A 16347-nucleotide genomic window follows, 5' to 3' on the forward strand; every position below is an offset into this window, starting at 1 on the left:
TCATTTCTTGGGCTCAGAAAGGACACTATCAGATAGTTTTGGCAGTATGCCTATGGGAATGGTATTTGGGTAGAGGCATCCTTAATTACGTAGCAACATGGGAATAAGTCTTGCCAGAGGGAAGAGATCCGGTTTTTGAAAGGACAAATGGAATATAATTATATCAAGCAGGTACTCTGTCATGTTTTGGGCTGACATATTAATATGAAATGAAATTGAATTTAAGCTAAGTGGAAGGTGTATGCTAGATAGCAATAGGTATAATTATAATGAATTTTGGCTCAGTGCCCAAGATCCTTGGAGAGGTCTTATAGCACTGACCCAGAGCTATTCAATCATCTGAAGGCCTCCCATGACCGTAGATGTTTTGTTTGTCTTATATGATTTTTCATGTTTTTAATTAAAGTTTGGTTACGTTTGAGCTGAGATTTTTTTCTTTGCGAGTTTAATTCTTAAGTTTTTAAGAGAATCAGGTCACCATTAAAGAATCCCCACTACATTACCAACTAGTTTTCTATCCATCTCAATGCACTACCCTCAATCGCATATGCTTTAATTTTATTATGTGGGATTTTGTTGAAAGCCTTCTGAAAGTCCAAATAAACTATATCCACTGGTCCCCCTCACTAACTCCATTAGTTACATCCTTGAAGAATTCCAGTAGTCAAGTATGATTCCCCCTTCATAAATTCATGCTGAGTCTGTCTGATTCTACCATTGCATTCCAAATGCTCTGCTATAAAATCTTTGATGGTGGACTCTAGAATTTTCCCCGCTACCAAGATCAGGCTTACTGGTTTATAATGCCCCATTTTCTTTCTACCTCCCTTTTTAACTAGTAGGGTTACATTAGCTGCCCTCTAATCTGTAGGAACTGTTCCAGAGTTTATGGATCCTCTTGGGGAGAGTGATCATTGTATGGTGGAGTTTCTGGTGCAAATGGAGGAGGAGAAAGTGGGTTCCCGGACACGTGTCCTTTGTTTGAACAGAGGGGAGTACGGTAGGATGAGAGAAGAATTGGCGAATGTGGACTGGGGGAGCGCATTGGAAGGTAGGTCTGCTGAGGAGCAGTGGAGGATCTTTAAGGAGATCTTTCTTGGTGCTCAGCGGAAATTTATTCCGATGGTCAAAAAGGACTGTAGGAGGAGAGGTAATAAGCCGTGGATAACGAAGGAGGTGAAGGAAAGTGTTAAATTAAAAGCGGAGGCGTTTAGAGTAGCTAAGAGTAGTGGGCGAGAAGAGGATTGGGAGAGGTTTAAATGTCAACAAAGATTGACAAAGAAGTTGATAAAGGAGGGTAGGAGAAACTATGAAGCTGGGCTAGCGCTTAATATAAAAAAGGATAGCAAGAGTTTTTATAAATATATAAAAAGGAAGAGGCTGGCTAGGGTGAACGTTGGTCCCTTAGAGGGTGAGAAGGGGGACTTAGTGGTAGGGGATGGGGATATGGCGGAGGTCTTGAATAACTTTTTTGTTTCGGTCTTCACGGAGGAGGACATGAATAATTTGCCGGATGTTAGAGATGGAAAGGTGGTAGGACTGGAGGGTCTCGATGACATTACTGTTACTAGAGAGGCGGTGCTCGACAGACTGGAGGGGCTGATTGTGGACAAGTCCCCAGGACCGGATGGAATGCATCCGAGGGTCCTGAAAGAAATGGCGGAGGTGATAGTGGACGCCTTGGTGGTTATTTTCCAGACGTCGCTGGATTCCGGGGAAGTGCCGAAGATTGGAAAACGGCTAATGTTACGCCATTGTTTAAGAAGGGTGCCAGGCAAAAAGCAGGGAATTGTAGGCCTGTTAGTTTAACGTCTGTTGTAGGTAAAATGTTAGAATCCGTCATCAAGAAGGAAATAGTGAGGCATCTTGAGGGGAACTGCTTGATAGAGCAGACGCAGCACGGTTTCATTAAAGGGAAGTCGTGTCTGACAAATTTACTGGAGTTCTACGAGGATGTGTCTAGGGCGGTGGATAGAGGAGAGCCAGTGGATGTGGTCTTTCTGGATTTTCAGAAGGCGTTTGACAAGGTACCTCACAAGAGGTTATTACAGAAGGTCAGGGGGCATGGAGTTGGGGGTAGGGTGTTAGCGTGGATAGAGGACTGGTTGTCAAACAGGAGGCAGAGAGTGGGGGTCAATGGGTGCTATTCGGATTGGTGGATGGTGACTAGTGGAGTGCCCCAGGGGTCGGTGCTGGGGCCTCAGCTATTTACCATTTATATAGATGATCTGGAGAAGGGAACCGAGTGTAGGGTGTCGAAATTTGCTGATGACACCAAAATTGGTGGAAAGGCAAGTTGTGGGAGGGTGGGGAGAGTCTACAGAAGGATCTAGATAGGCTGGGCGAATGGGCCAGGAAATGGCAAATGGAATTTAATGTTGGCAAGTGTGAGGTGGTCCACTTTGGTAGGAATAATGGTAGGAAGGATTATTACTTACGTGGAGAAAAACTGCAGCAGGCGACGGTGCAGAGGGACCTCGGGGTCCTTGTGCATGAGTCGCAAAAACCCAGCTTGCAGGTGCAGCAGGTGGTCAGGAAGGCGAATGGGATGCTGGCCTTCATCGCGAGGGGGTTGAATATAAAAGTAGGGAGGTCTTGCTGCGGCTGTATAGGGCATTGGTGAGGCCGCAGCTGGAGTACTGTGTGCAGTTTTGGGCGCCGTACTTACGCAAGGATATTTTGGCCTTGGAGGGAGTGCAGAGGTTTACTAGGCTGATGCCAGAGTTGAGGGGGTTGAGCTATGAGGAGAGGCTGAATAGATTAGGCTTGTACTCGTTAGAGTTTAGAAGAATGAGGGGAGATCTCATTGAGACGTATAAGATGATGAATGGGATGGATAGGATAGAGGTGGAGAGACTCTTCCCACTCAGAAAGGATAGTAGGACTAGGGGGCATAGCCTCAAGATAAAGGGGGGGCGGTTTAGAACAGAGTTGAGGAAGAACTTCTTCACTCAAACGGTGGTGAATCTCTGGAATTCTCTGCCCGTTGAAGTGGTGGAGGCTGCCTCGCTAAATATTTTTAAGACGCGGGTTGATGGGTTTTTGATGAGAGAGGGGATTAAGGGTTATGGGGAGAGGGCGGGAATGTGGAACTGAGCCACGACAGATCAGCCATGATCTTATTGAATGGCAGGGCAGGCTCGAAGGGCTAGTTGGCCCACTCCTGCTCCTATTTCTTATGTTCTTATGAATCTTGGAAGATGACCACCAATACATCGACTATTTCTTGGGCCACTTCCTTAAGTACTCTGAATTAGATTATTAGGCCCTGGGGATTTATTGGCCTTCAATCCTATTAGTTTCCCCAACATCATTCCTCTATTAATATTGGTGGCCTTCAGTTCCTCCCCGTCGCCAAACCCCATCATTTCTGATGCATTATTTGTGTCATCCTTTGTGAAGGCAGAACCAATGCATTTCCCCTATTTTAAATTATATTCCTCTGTTTCTGACTGAAAGGTCTACATTTGTTGTCACCAATCTTATTCTCTTTACACACCTGTAGAAACGTCTACAGTCAGTTTTTAATGTGCTCCACTAGCTTACTCTGTACTCTATTTTCTCCTTATTAATCAAATCCTTGATCCGCCTTTGCTGAATTCTAAACTGCTCCCAATCCTGGGGTCTGCTGTTTTTTTCTGGCCAATGTGTATGTCTCTTTCTTGGATCTAATACTATCTCTAATTTCCCTTGTAACCCATGGTTTAGCCGTCTTTCCAATTTTACTTTTGCATCAGATCAAAATAAAAAATTGTTGCAATTCACTCATGTGTTCCTTGAATATCTGCCATTGCCTATCCACTCTCATCCCTTTAAGTAACATTCCCCAATCCATCATAGCCAACTCACACCTCATACCATCACAGTTTCCTTTATTAAGATTCAGGACCTTAGACTCAGAATCAACATGTCACTCTCCATCTTTGATAAAGAATTCTATTATATTATGGTCACTCATTTCCAAGGGGTCTTGTACAATAAGACTGCCAGTTATTCCTTTCTCATTACACAATGCCCAGTCTAGGATGGCCTGTTCTCTGGCTGGTTCCTCAACATATTATCCAGAAATCCAGATCTCCATATACACTCCAGGAATTCCTTCTCTACAGTATTGTGACTACCTTGATTTGCCCAATCTATATGCAGATAATTACAAATACTTCTTTATCACAAGCTTCTCCAATTTCTTGTTTAATGCCATTCCCAACATCACCATGACAGTTTGGGGATCTATATCCAACCCTCACTAATGTTTCTCACCCCTTGGTATTTCTCAGCTTTATCCATACCCTTCCTAAATACAGAATACCCCTGGATGTTCAAATACCATCCCTAGTCATCCTGTAGCCATGTCTCCATAATCCCAACTACATCAAACCTGTTTATATATATTTGCACGATTAATTCATTCAATTTGTGAATGCTCCGCACATTAAGACACAAAGCCTGAAGGCTTGTCTTTTTGTTTCCTTGGACAGAGAGTACACAGGGTTCACACTGCACTTGAGGCCTTCTGAGACCAGCTGATTACAGTTAATAAGAACTCAGAGCTGGGATTGGTTAAGGAACAGGATGCCAAGAGTAAACGGGGAATTTTTCAGTCGGTAGGCCATGACCAGTGGAGTGCCACAAGGGTCAGTGTTGGGGCCTCAGTTATTTACAATTCATATTAATGACTTAGACAAACAGAGTGATGTATCCTAGATTACTGACGATGCAAAGCTGGATGGGAATGCAAGTTGTGAGGAAACACAAAGAGACTCTAAAGAGAGAGAGAGAGAGAGAGACAGGTGTAGAAACATTTAAGTTTGATAATTAGTTTGTAGTTTAGTTATGGGTATTAGTCAAATTATCAAAGTATGTTAACATACTGTAATTTTATGCTGAATTCTGGAACACCAGCTCATAACATGACTTGGTCTGTAATTAGTTTTTTAACTCTGTAGTGCTTTTAACAATCATCACTCAGGAATGTGTGATTTGAATGATTTTTTTCTTATATTTAACACACCAATCACTTCCAAGCATTGATTTCAATCAGACTTTGTGTAATTTCTGTAACTTTAAGTTTTGTAAAGCTATTCTGTATTTTAACTGACTTATGAAAAGCACTGACAGATATAACAAAAACACATTTTGGCAAAGCAATTCTCCACAAAAGCACTGATAAGCACCTGTTTCAATGAAGTTACCTATCAATCAATTAAGACGCTTGGACTGATGAATTGGTGTTCCCAGATGTCACGTTGTCTCATCTCAAATAAAGGGGACAACTAAATCATCCTAAGGAGACTTTAAACACTGATTATGGCCACGCACTTATATTTTATACACTGTATAACTTTTAAGAACTGCCTAATTAGGAATATTTTGTATTTTTACTTTGCAATCTTCTTTATTCAGTTTTAAGGTTATGAGCAATTTATCTCTACCCCTTTTTTTAAAAGTAAAGTAACTTTCCAAATACCAAAAGTGACAGAGAGAAAAACATCAGCCAGCAAATGGTCTCTAAAAAGAGTCACCGCTAGGGGTCTGATTTAACACCAATTAATTAAGGCTGAAACAATAAGGTCAAGGTATCATTCATGAGAGTGACAGCACAATTTCCCCCGATCCTAAAAAAATAGGCAAAGAAGATATATAAAATACATCCTTTTATCTTAGCAAGGAATAACAGAAACAAACTTTACTGAGGATGTTAATCCTACGAATAATTGACTTTGTAAGAAAAGTCAGAGGATACTGGGAAGTGACATCAGTTGATGAGCCATCACTCTTGGGAGCCAATCACAGATTGATCACATGCTCCTTGGGAGCCAATTAGGAAATAGCCATGCCTCATTTGGGCCGATCAGAATGCAGTAATATCATTGATCATGCTGTGATTTGGAAAGAGTTAATAAGCAGTAGCTTTCACTGACCAAAGCACACATCAAATTTGAAACTGAGGTTTGTAGAATCTGCTGTCTGTGGGTGAGCAGAAGTAACAAAGAGAACAGAGACTGAGTGCCTGCACCCAAGACTGAATCAGGAAGCAAGAACTGCAGTGTTTTTGGAAAGTCACTGCCCTGTTTTGATAAATATTAATTTACAGCTTATGAAAATTTCCTGAGTTACTTCACCAACTCCTGTTGGTGTCTCAAATGAACAAAACTGAATTTAAGTTCAAATAATACCTGGAATTTAACTTAGGTGAGTAGTCAACAAGGTGGCAGATGAAGTATAAATTAGGGATGTGTAAGGTTACTCATTTTGGTAGTGAAATTAGCAAAGCATTCTTACAAGTTTTGTGTTTTTTAAAAAACAAAATGTTGATTTTTTTTTTAGAGACACTTGGGTGTGCTCATAGAAGGAACACAAAGTTAGCATGCAATTGGAAAAACAAATGGCATGTTGGCTTTTACTGCAAGGTCAGTGGTGTACAAGAACACAAGTCTTTCTATAATCGTATAAGGTTTTGTTGAGATCACACCTGGAATACTCTGCAGCTTTGGTCTCCGGTAGCGAGGACACATACTTCCACTGGAAGTAAAAGGGCAAAGGTTTGGCTGTTCCTGTGATTTCAGAGTTATCCTATGCTGAGTAAACTGGGCCTGAAGTTTAGAAGAAATGAGTAGTGACCTAATTGAAGGGGACTGATGGGTAGATACTGAGATGTGTTTCTGCTGATTGGGGAATCTAGAACATGGGTGCACGCTCTCATGAGAAGGGGTCAATCATTTAGGGCCTAGTTGAGAAATTTCTTCAGTGTGCTGAAAATCTTTGGAATCCACTAGCCCAGTGGCTTGTGGGTGCTCCATTGAATGCATTTAAGGCTCAGAAAGACAGGTTTTTAGTTTCTCAGGAAGCTGAGGGATATAGGCAGTGAGGGGAAAGTGGGAGTTGAAGCAGAAAATCAACCCTGATCATACTGAATGGTGAAGTAGCCTTGAAGGGCTATAGGGCCTTGCCTATTTCTTTGTGTGTGGTAGAGGCAGCCTCAATCAAGGCTTTCAAGAGGGGAAAAATGTACAGGGTTAGGAAATCAGCGGGGGACTGTCACTAGGTGCATTGGTCTGTCACAGAGTCAGAACAGATGATGGGCTGAATAGTCTTCTGTGCTTAACCACTTCATGATTCTAAGAAGTTGGGAGTGTATTGGAATACTCTCCAATTGCCTGGATGAATACAACTTCCAAAACATCAGGCAGCTGGCAACAATCCAAGACTAGTTACATGGGTATGATGGGTATAGAGGGATATGGGCTAAATGTGGGCGTTTGTGATTAGAATATAGAACACTACAGCACAAACAGGCCCTTCGGCCCTCTAGTTGCGCCAATCACTTCTATACCTACTAAGCCATAGACCTATCTATAACCCCCAATCCCATTAGATCCCATATACTCATCCAGAAGTCTTTTAAAAGACCCCAGCAAGTTCGCCGCCTCCATCACCAACGATGGCAGCCGATTCCATTCACTCACCACCCTCTGAGTGAAAAACTTTCCCCTAACATCTCCTCTGTACTTGCTCCCCAGCACCTTAAATCTGTGTCCTCTCGTAGTGACCATTTCAGCTCTGGGAAATAGCCTCTGAGAATCCACCCTATCTATTCCTCTCAACATCTTATAAACCTCTATCAGGTCGCCTCTCAACCTTCGTCTCTCCAGGGAGAAGAGTCCCAACTCCCTCAACCTATCTTCATAAGGCATGCCTCCCAATCCAGGCAACATCCTTGTAAATCTCCTCTGCACCCTCTCAATAGCTTCCACATCCTTCCTATAGTGAAGCGACCAGAACTGCACACAGTACTCCAAGTGGGGTTCTAAAAAAAAATAAAGGCGGTATGGACAAGTTGGGCCAAAGTGCCTGTTTCCATGCTGTAAACCTCTATGACACTAAGCAGCCTGTTTGATTGGCACCCCATTCAACACCTTAAATATTCACCTTCTACCCCACCAGTGCTCAATGGCAGCAGTGCGTACTATTGATAAACATACTGCATCAACTCACCAAGTTTCTTTTAACAGTACATTCCTAACCTAAGCTCTACCAACTAGAAAAATAAGAGCAAGAAGTAAAGTGGTGGAAGGGGCCATTAACACTGCTATCAAACGCATTTACTCAACAATAACCTTTCTGATTTACTTATTATTGTCACATGTATTAGTATACAGACAAAGCATACCGTTCATAGAGAAGGAAAGGAGAGAGTGCAGAATGTAGTGTTACAGTCATAGCTAGGGTGTAGAGAAAGATCTACTTCATGTGAGGTGATTCTATTCAAAAGTCTGATGGCTGCAGGGAAGAAGCTGTTCTTGACTCGGATGGTATGTGACCTCAGACTTTTATACCTTTATCCCAATGGGAGGAGGTGGAAGAGAGAAAATGTCCAGGGTGCATGGGGTCCTGAATTATGCTTTCCTGAGGTAGCCTGAAGTGTAGACAGAGTCAGTGGATAGGAGACTGGTTTGAGTGATGGACTGGGCTTTGTTCATGACCCTTTGTAGTTTCTTGCAGTCTGAGCACTGCTCACTGACAGTCAGTGTAGGTTCCATCAGGGTCACTCAGCTCCTGACCTCATTACAGCTTTGGTTCAAACATAGAAAAAAGAACTGAATGCCAGAGGTCAAGGTGAGTGGCTGCCCTTGACATCAAGACAGCATCGGACCGAGTGTGGTATCAAGGAGACCTAGTAACTGGAGTCAATGGGAATCGGGGAAAACACTCTGCTAGATGGGGTCATACCTACTACAAAGGAAGATGATTGTGAGATCAATAATCTCAGTTCCAGGACATCACTACAGGTGTTCCTCAGGGGTGGCGACATCCTCGTGGTATTATCACAAGACTACCAATCCATAAACTCAGCTAATGTTTTGGGGACCCGTGTTCGAATCCTACTAGGTGGAATTTGAATTCAATTTTAAAAAAAAACCTGGAATCTACTGATGACCGTGAAACCATTGTTGATGGTTGGAAAAACCCATCTGGTTCACTAATGTCCTTTAGGGAAGGAAAACTGCCATCCTTACCTGATCTGGCCTATGTGTAACTCCAGAGCCACATATAAACTGAACTGGACGAGCCATATAAATACTGTGGCTATAAGAGCAGACCAGGGGCTATGTGTCCTGTGGCAAGTAACTCACCACCTGACTCCCCAGAGCCCATCTATGGTGTATAAGGCACAGGTCAGAAGAGTAATTAAATACTTTCCACTTGTCTGGATGAATGCAGCTCTAACAACACTCAAAAAAAGCTCAATCTCATCCAGGCCAAAGCAGCAGCTTGATTACTACCCTCACACAAACATTCAACCTCTCCACCATCGACATCATTACAGTCATATGTATCATTTGCAAGATGCCCTCACCAAGGTTCCCCAGGCAGCACCTTTCAAACCCATCACCACTACTATCTAGAAGGGTGAGAGCACCAGAAACCTGGGAACACCACCATCTGGAAGTTCCAAGCTACTCACCATCCTGACTTGGAAATATATTGCCATTCCTTCACTGTCACTGGATCAAATTCCTGAAACTTCCTTCCTAACAGCACTGTGGGTGTACCTGCACCACACAGGCTACAGTGGTTCAAGAAGGCAGGTCACCACTACTTTCTCAAAGGCAATTAGGGATGGAGCAATAAATGCTCGTCTAGCCAGCGACGCCCACATGCCGTCAATGAACTTTTAAAAAGAGTAGGTCCATGTGAATATCATCATGGGTTCTTCACCAAGTAACATACTATCCCAGATTGACAAATATCACCGTTCCTTCAGATGACTAGATTAAATTCTCGGAATTCCCTACCTAACAGCTTTGCGGGAACCCTCTCCTCAAATGGACACTGGCAGTTCAAGAGAATTAAAGCTAGCTCCCAATCACTGAAGAAAATAGATTGCAGATATTGGAGAATAACATCAAATTTATGGAGTATCTTCACCATTGTTATAACTATTGTTGTTTATGTTGAGGGGTAAAAATGTTGAATAAGGTGAATATTGGGTGGCCTACTCTTGATTTGGTTTAGTATGATTGTGTGTTTAAAAACCACACTTGAACCTTTGAACCAGTAGGGAGGCTTTTAGAAGCAAGAAGGACTTGACACTGGGGGGGAATACAGTGGCACAGTGGTTAGCACTGCTGCCTCACAGTGCCAGGGACCTGGGATGGCCCAGTGGTTAGCACTGCTGCCTCACAGTGCCAGGGACCTGGGGTGGCACAGTGGTTAGCACTGCTGCCTCACAGTGCCAGGGCCTGGGTTCGATTCCCAGCTTAGGTCACTGTGTGGCATTCTCCCCATGTCTGCATGGGTTTCCTCCAGCTGCTCTGGTTTTCTCCCACCTTCGGTTAGGTGCTGGTTAGGTGCATTGGCCATGCAAAATCCTCCCACAGTGTACCCAAACAGGTGCCAGAGTGTGGCACGAGGGGATTTTCATAGTAACTTTGCAGGGGTTAACTTGAGCCTATGACTACTTGTGACTAATAAATTTGACAAGGTGCCGCTGCATAAGATAAAGGTGTACGGTGTTACGGGTAATGTATTAGCATAGATAGAGGATTGCTTAACTAACAGAAAGCAAAGAGTGGGGGTAAATGGATGTTTTTCTGGTTGGCGATCAGTGACTAGTAGTGTGCCTCAGGGATCAGTGTTGGGACCGCAGTTGTTTACAATTTACATAGATGATTTGGAGTTGGGGACCAAGGGTAGTGTGTCAAAATTCGCAGATGACACTAAGATGAGTGGTAGAGCAAAGTGTGCAGAGGATGCTGAAAGTCTGCAAAGGGATATAGATAGTCTAAGTGAGTGGGCGAGGATCTAGCAGATGGAGTACAATGTTGGTAAATGTGAATTCATCCATTTTGGTAGGAATAACAGCAAAATGGACTATTGTTTAAATTATAAAAAATTACAGCATGCTGCTGTGCAGAGGGACCTGGGTGTCCTTGTGCAGGAATCACAAGGAGTTGGTTTGTGGGTGCAGCAGGTAATTAAGAAGGCAAATGGAATTTTGTCCTTCATTGCTCAAGGGATGGAGTTTAAAAACAGTGAGGTTATGTTGCAGCTGCATAAGGTGCTGGTGAGGCCACACCTGGAGTTACTGTGTACAGTTTTGGTCTCCTTACTTGAGAAAGGATATACTGGCACTGGAGGGGGTGCCAAGGAGATTCACTCGGTTGATTCTGGAGTTGAGAGGGTTGGCTTATGAGGAGAGACTGAGTAGACTGGGGCTATACTCATTGGGATTCAGAAGAATGAGGGGAGATCTTATAGAAACACTTAAGATTATGAAGGGAATAGATAAGATAGAAGCAGGGAAGTTGTTTCCATGGCGGGTGAAACTAGAACTAGGGGGCATGGCCTCAAAATAAGGGGGAGCAGATTTAGAACATAGAACATAGAACACTACAGCACAAACAGGCCCTTCGGCCCACGAGTTGCGCCGATCACATCAACACCTACCAACCTACAGACCTATCTATAACCCCCAATCTCATTAAACCCCATATACTCATCCAGAAGTCTTTTAAAAGACCCCAGCGAGTTCGCCTCCACCACCACTGACAGCAGCCGATTCCATTCACTCACCACCCTCTGAGTGAAAAACTTACCCCTAACATCACTTCTGTACTTGCCTCCCTGCACCTTAAATCTGTGTCCTCTCGTAGCAACCATTTCAACCCGGGGAAATAGCCTCTGAGAGTCCACCCTATCTATTCCTCTCAACATTTTAGGACTGAGTTGAGGAGGAACTTGTTCACACAAAGAGTTGCGAATCTGTGGAATTGCCTGCCCAGTGAAGCAGCCACCCCAGGTCCCTGGCACTGTGAGGCAGCAGTGCTAACCACTGTGCCACTGTATTCCCCCCCAGTGTCAAGTCCTTCTTGCTTCTAAAAGCCTCCCTACTGGTTCAAAGGTTCAAGTGTGGTTTTTAAACACAATCATACTAAACCAAATCAAGAGTAGGCCACCCAATATTCACCTTATTCAACATTTTTACCCCTCAACATAAACAACAATAGTTATAACAATGGTGAAGATACTCCATAAATTTGATGTTATTCTCCAATATCTGCAATCTATTTTCTTCAGTGATTGGGAGCTAGCTTTAATTCTCTTGAACTGCCAGTGTCCATTTGAGGAGAGGGTTCCCGCAAAGCTGTTAGGTAGGGAATTCCGAGAATTTAATCTAGTCATCTGAAGGAACGGTGATATTTGTCAATCTGGGATAGTATGTTACTTGGTGAAGAACCCATGATGATATTCACATGGACCTACTCTTTTTAAAAGTTCATTGACGGCATGTGGGCGTCGCTGGCTAGACGAGCATTTATTGCTCCATCCCTAATTGCCTTTGAGAAAGTAGTGGTGACCTGCCTTCTTGAACCACTGTAGCCTGTGTGGTGCAGGTACACCCACAGTGCTGTTAGGAAGGAAGTTTCAGGAATTTGATCCAGTGACAGTGAAGGAATGGCAATATATTTCCAAGTCAGGATGGTGAGTAGCTTGGAACTTCCAGATGGTGGTGTTCCCAGGTTTCTGGTGCTCTCACCCTTCTAGATAGTAGTGGTGATGGGTTTGAAAGGTGCTGCCTAGCTCATTGAATGTTTTTAAGGCAAGGATAGATAAATTTTTGAACACTAATGGAATTAAGGGTTATGGTGAGCCGGCAGGTAAGTGGAGCTGAGTCCACGAAAAGATCAGCAATGATCTTATTGAATGGCAGAGCAGGCTTGAGGGGCCAGCTGGCCTACTCCTGCTCCTAGTTCTTATGTAAACTTAACTTAAAATTGCAGGGCATAGTGCCATGTTCCAAAAGGAAAACTGGTGGATTTTCTATATGAGTGTAAAAGAAGTTGCCTGGAGGCTGCAGACATCCAGTCTGTTGTGTTTAATTAGATAATTCAGGTTATGTATGTTTACAGAAGAAAAGAGGGAATTCCAGAGATTTATTTGGATAAAACCACATAGTTCTATAAAGAGAAACCCAGCTACAGAATAAATAATGAGTGTATATGTGTGTCTAGTGGATTGTGGCATGTGACCGACCAGCAATGACACCTATACTTGGACCAGGAGGCCGTACTGGTAGGGATATACCATTGATCTGTGAAGCCAAACTCAGACAAAAACTGCCTCTCAGGAATGAGTATATTTTAAAAACCTATCAGAATGAAAGGTACAGTAACAATTCTTTTTAGTGTTTCAATTTAACCTTGGAGGCCTGTTGCTTAATTCCTCCATGACTTGCGTTCTTTAAATGATTATACTGTTTAGATCCAGATCCTAGTAAGTAACCAGCTTAGACAGTATTCTCATGTTTGAAATAACACCATACAGACAGCAGTATTTCCCCACTATCTGCTCAAGGGCAATAAATGCAACCTTTATCACTCATCCAATGTTAAACTGGCCAGTATTTACTGTCTTATTTCACATGTAAGAATGATTACTTGGGGGCGACGTAAATGGACAGTACTCTAGAGGGGAAAAGTTATGCTTGATGAATCTATTGAAATTCTTTAAGGATGTAACTAGTAAAGTTGACCAAGGAGAACCAGTGGATGTGGTTTACGTAGACTTTCAGAAAGCTTTTAACAAGGTCTCACAGGAATTATTGATTGTTTTTGATTGTAGATGTTAGATTCATCAGAGAGGTTCTGCTGCTCTATGTCAGAGTTGCGTAACCCTTTGAATTCCTGCTAGCCGCTGGTTTAAATAAAGTGATGCCTTTATACAGAGATACCTGCTTCACAGGTCTTGTATTGTCTAAACTTTGGGCAGTACTGGTCACCTCGGGTACCCCATAACACAGATGGTACAAAGTTGGGTAAGAGGGTGACCTGTGAGGAGGATGCAGAAATGCTTCAGCGTGATTTGGATAGGCTATGTATGTGGGCACGTGTGTGGCAGAGGCAGTATAATGTGGATAAATGTGAGGTTATCCACTTTGGTAGCAAAAATAGGAAGACAAATTATTACTTGAATGGGTTTAAATTGAGAGGGGTGAATACTCAAAAGAGATCTTTTGAGTCCTCGTGCATCAGTCATTGAAAGTAAGCATGCAGGTACAGCAGGTAGTAAAGAAGGCAGAATGTATGCTAGCCTTTATCGGGATAGGAATGTTTTGCTGCAATTGTATAGAGTGTTGGTGAGGCCAAATCTAGAGTATTGTGTGCAGTTATGAGGAAGGATGTCCTTACTAAAGGAGGAGTACAGGTTTACCAGGCTGATTCCTGGGATGGCAGGTGTGTCATATGAGGAGACACTAAATCAGTTAGCATTATATTCACTGGAGTTTAGAAGAGTGAGAGGGGATCCCATAGAAACTTGCAAAGTTCCAGATCAGAAACAATGATCCCAATGATGTGGGAGTCCAGAACTGGGGATTATAGTTTGAGGATAAGGGGTAAACATTTTTGAACTGAGGTAAGAAGAAATTTCTTCACCCAGAGGATGGTGAATGTGTGGAATTCAATACCATAGAATGTAGTTGAGGGCAAAACATTGTCTGATTTCAAGAAGAAATTAGAATTAGCTCTAAGGACTAAAGGGACCAAAGAGATGGGAGGGAAGGGAGGAACAGGATATTGAATTCCATGATCAAAACGAATGGTTGACTCCTGCTTCTAGTTTCTATGTTTAAGTTTGCCAAGAAGGATTTCCATCTAAGAGTCAGTTAAAAAGCTGAATCTGAACTACATCCAAATAATAGCAACTGTGGTTTAGTTGGCAGAACTTTACCTGAATTGGAAAGTGTTAGTTTAAATTCTATTCTTCAAAAACTTGAGTACATAATCCAGGCTGACACTTCTGTGCATTACTGAGTGCTGCACTGTCAGCCAATGAGACATTAAACTGAGGAATCCAAGGCCTCATCTACTTGGAAGAGCGAAGGCGTTATCTCCGGCATTCTAGCTTTGCCCTTCAACCTACATCACTCTAAAATGGAAACACTGCTATTTGTGGGATCTTACTGTGTTGCACATTGGCTGCTGACTTTCCAACTACACTTCAAAATAGGAAAGTATGTCTCTGGCTGTAAAATGCTCTGGGTACTATTGGGGTGGTTTAAAGAGCAAAGAGGAACAGGCCCTTCGGCCCTCCAAGCCTGCACCGACCATGTTGCCCCCTACCCTTCTGGGGACCATATCCCTCTATTCCCATCTCGTTCATGTACTTGTCAAGACACCCCTTAAAAGTCACCACCCTATCTGCTTCCACTACCGCCCCCGGCAACGAGTTCCAGGCACCCACCACTTTGTGTAAAATAAAATCTGCCTTGTACATCTCTTTTAAACCTTGCCCCTCACACCTTAAACCTATGCCCCCTACTAACTGACTCTTCCACCCTGGGAAAAAGCTTCTGACTATCCAGTCTGTCCATGCCTCTCATAATCTTGTAGACATGTCTCCTCCATGTCTCTGATAATCTTGCATTTCTTGTAAAAATGCCAATGTAAACAGGAACCCTTTTCCGAAACTTCAACTTCAGTTTATCTTGCTCCCTCCCTCCCACACCACACAGACAGACCTTGGTTCGCTCGCTTAAGCAGTTCAATTTCCTCGTGAAGTTTGCCCAGAGTTTCCGAGTGCTGCTCCTGGAGGAACTGAAGATTCTTTTCCAAGGTGATCACCCTCAAGTTAGGGTCCAGTTCTCGCTGCTCGTACAGGGGACTGAGCTGGTGGGGGGCTTCACTTTTGGATGTCTTGGCGCTAGGAGACAGAGGGAGGTGCTTGACATTATTGTCCTGGAAGAAGGAGCGAGGGTAGCGGCTTCTTTCGAGGGTCCCAACGCGGGACCACTGGGGCAGGTTTCGTAGAGGAGGTAGACTGGCGCTGGACATGTCCCCAGGGGAAAGTGCTTCCATAGAGTCAGAGCTGTGTGGCAGTGGTGCAGGCTTTACCAAGTTTCAAATAAAAATAAATCCCTCAGGTCATTAAACAATAATAGAACACACAGTTAGTTTCAGCTTGGATTTTATCCAAACTGCTCTGTTCAGTTTAAAGGCTGGGTGTTTAGTTCAATCTATACAGATTCCTGTACGTGATACACTCAGTGTCTTATTTTACCCTCCTAGTGAATGTCCACTGTCTTCCTCAGAGAAGGTGCAGCTTTGCAAAGTTTCCTGAATTCCCAATGACTCAGACCTGACTTCAGTGCAATGTCCTCCTCCTGTCTAATTCCACAACTGCATCTGGTCTCTCTGCTGTTGGCAGAAACACTCAGGACTGTTCTCAATGTTCCTGCTCCCGGTGTCATCGCTTTGCTGCATTTTCTGCTTCGATTTGTCGAGTCGCAACACTTGGGGTGTATCCAATCAGATCACTGCAGGAGAAGTAGAGATTAATGAATAA

At 43.2% G+C, this 16347-nt stretch overlaps 1 protein-coding gene across 3 annotated transcripts in view; it reads right to left on the minus strand.

Annotated features, from left to right (window-relative positions):
• ccdc74 (coiled-coil domain containing 74) overlaps positions 1–16347 on the minus strand; it is a 57993-nt gene that overhangs the window by 33208 nt on the left and 8438 nt on the right. For all 3 annotated transcript variants that reach the window (XM_080208795.1, XM_080208793.1, XM_080208794.1), the window contains exon 2: positions 15524–16318. In XM_080208795.1, coding sequence (XP_080064921.1) covers positions 15524–15860 — 337 coding nt within the window. In that variant the 5' untranslated portion in view covers positions 15861–16318. The remainder of the gene's footprint in view (positions 1–15523; positions 16319–16347) is intronic.

Source organism: Carcharhinus amblyrhynchos, chromosome 20, assembly GCF_965287045.1.
Source record: "Carcharhinus amblyrhynchos chromosome 20, sCarAmb.v2.hapA, whole genome shotgun sequence".
Classification (NCBI taxonomy): domain Eukaryota; kingdom Metazoa; phylum Chordata; class Chondrichthyes; order Carcharhiniformes; family Carcharhinidae; genus Carcharhinus; species Carcharhinus amblyrhynchos.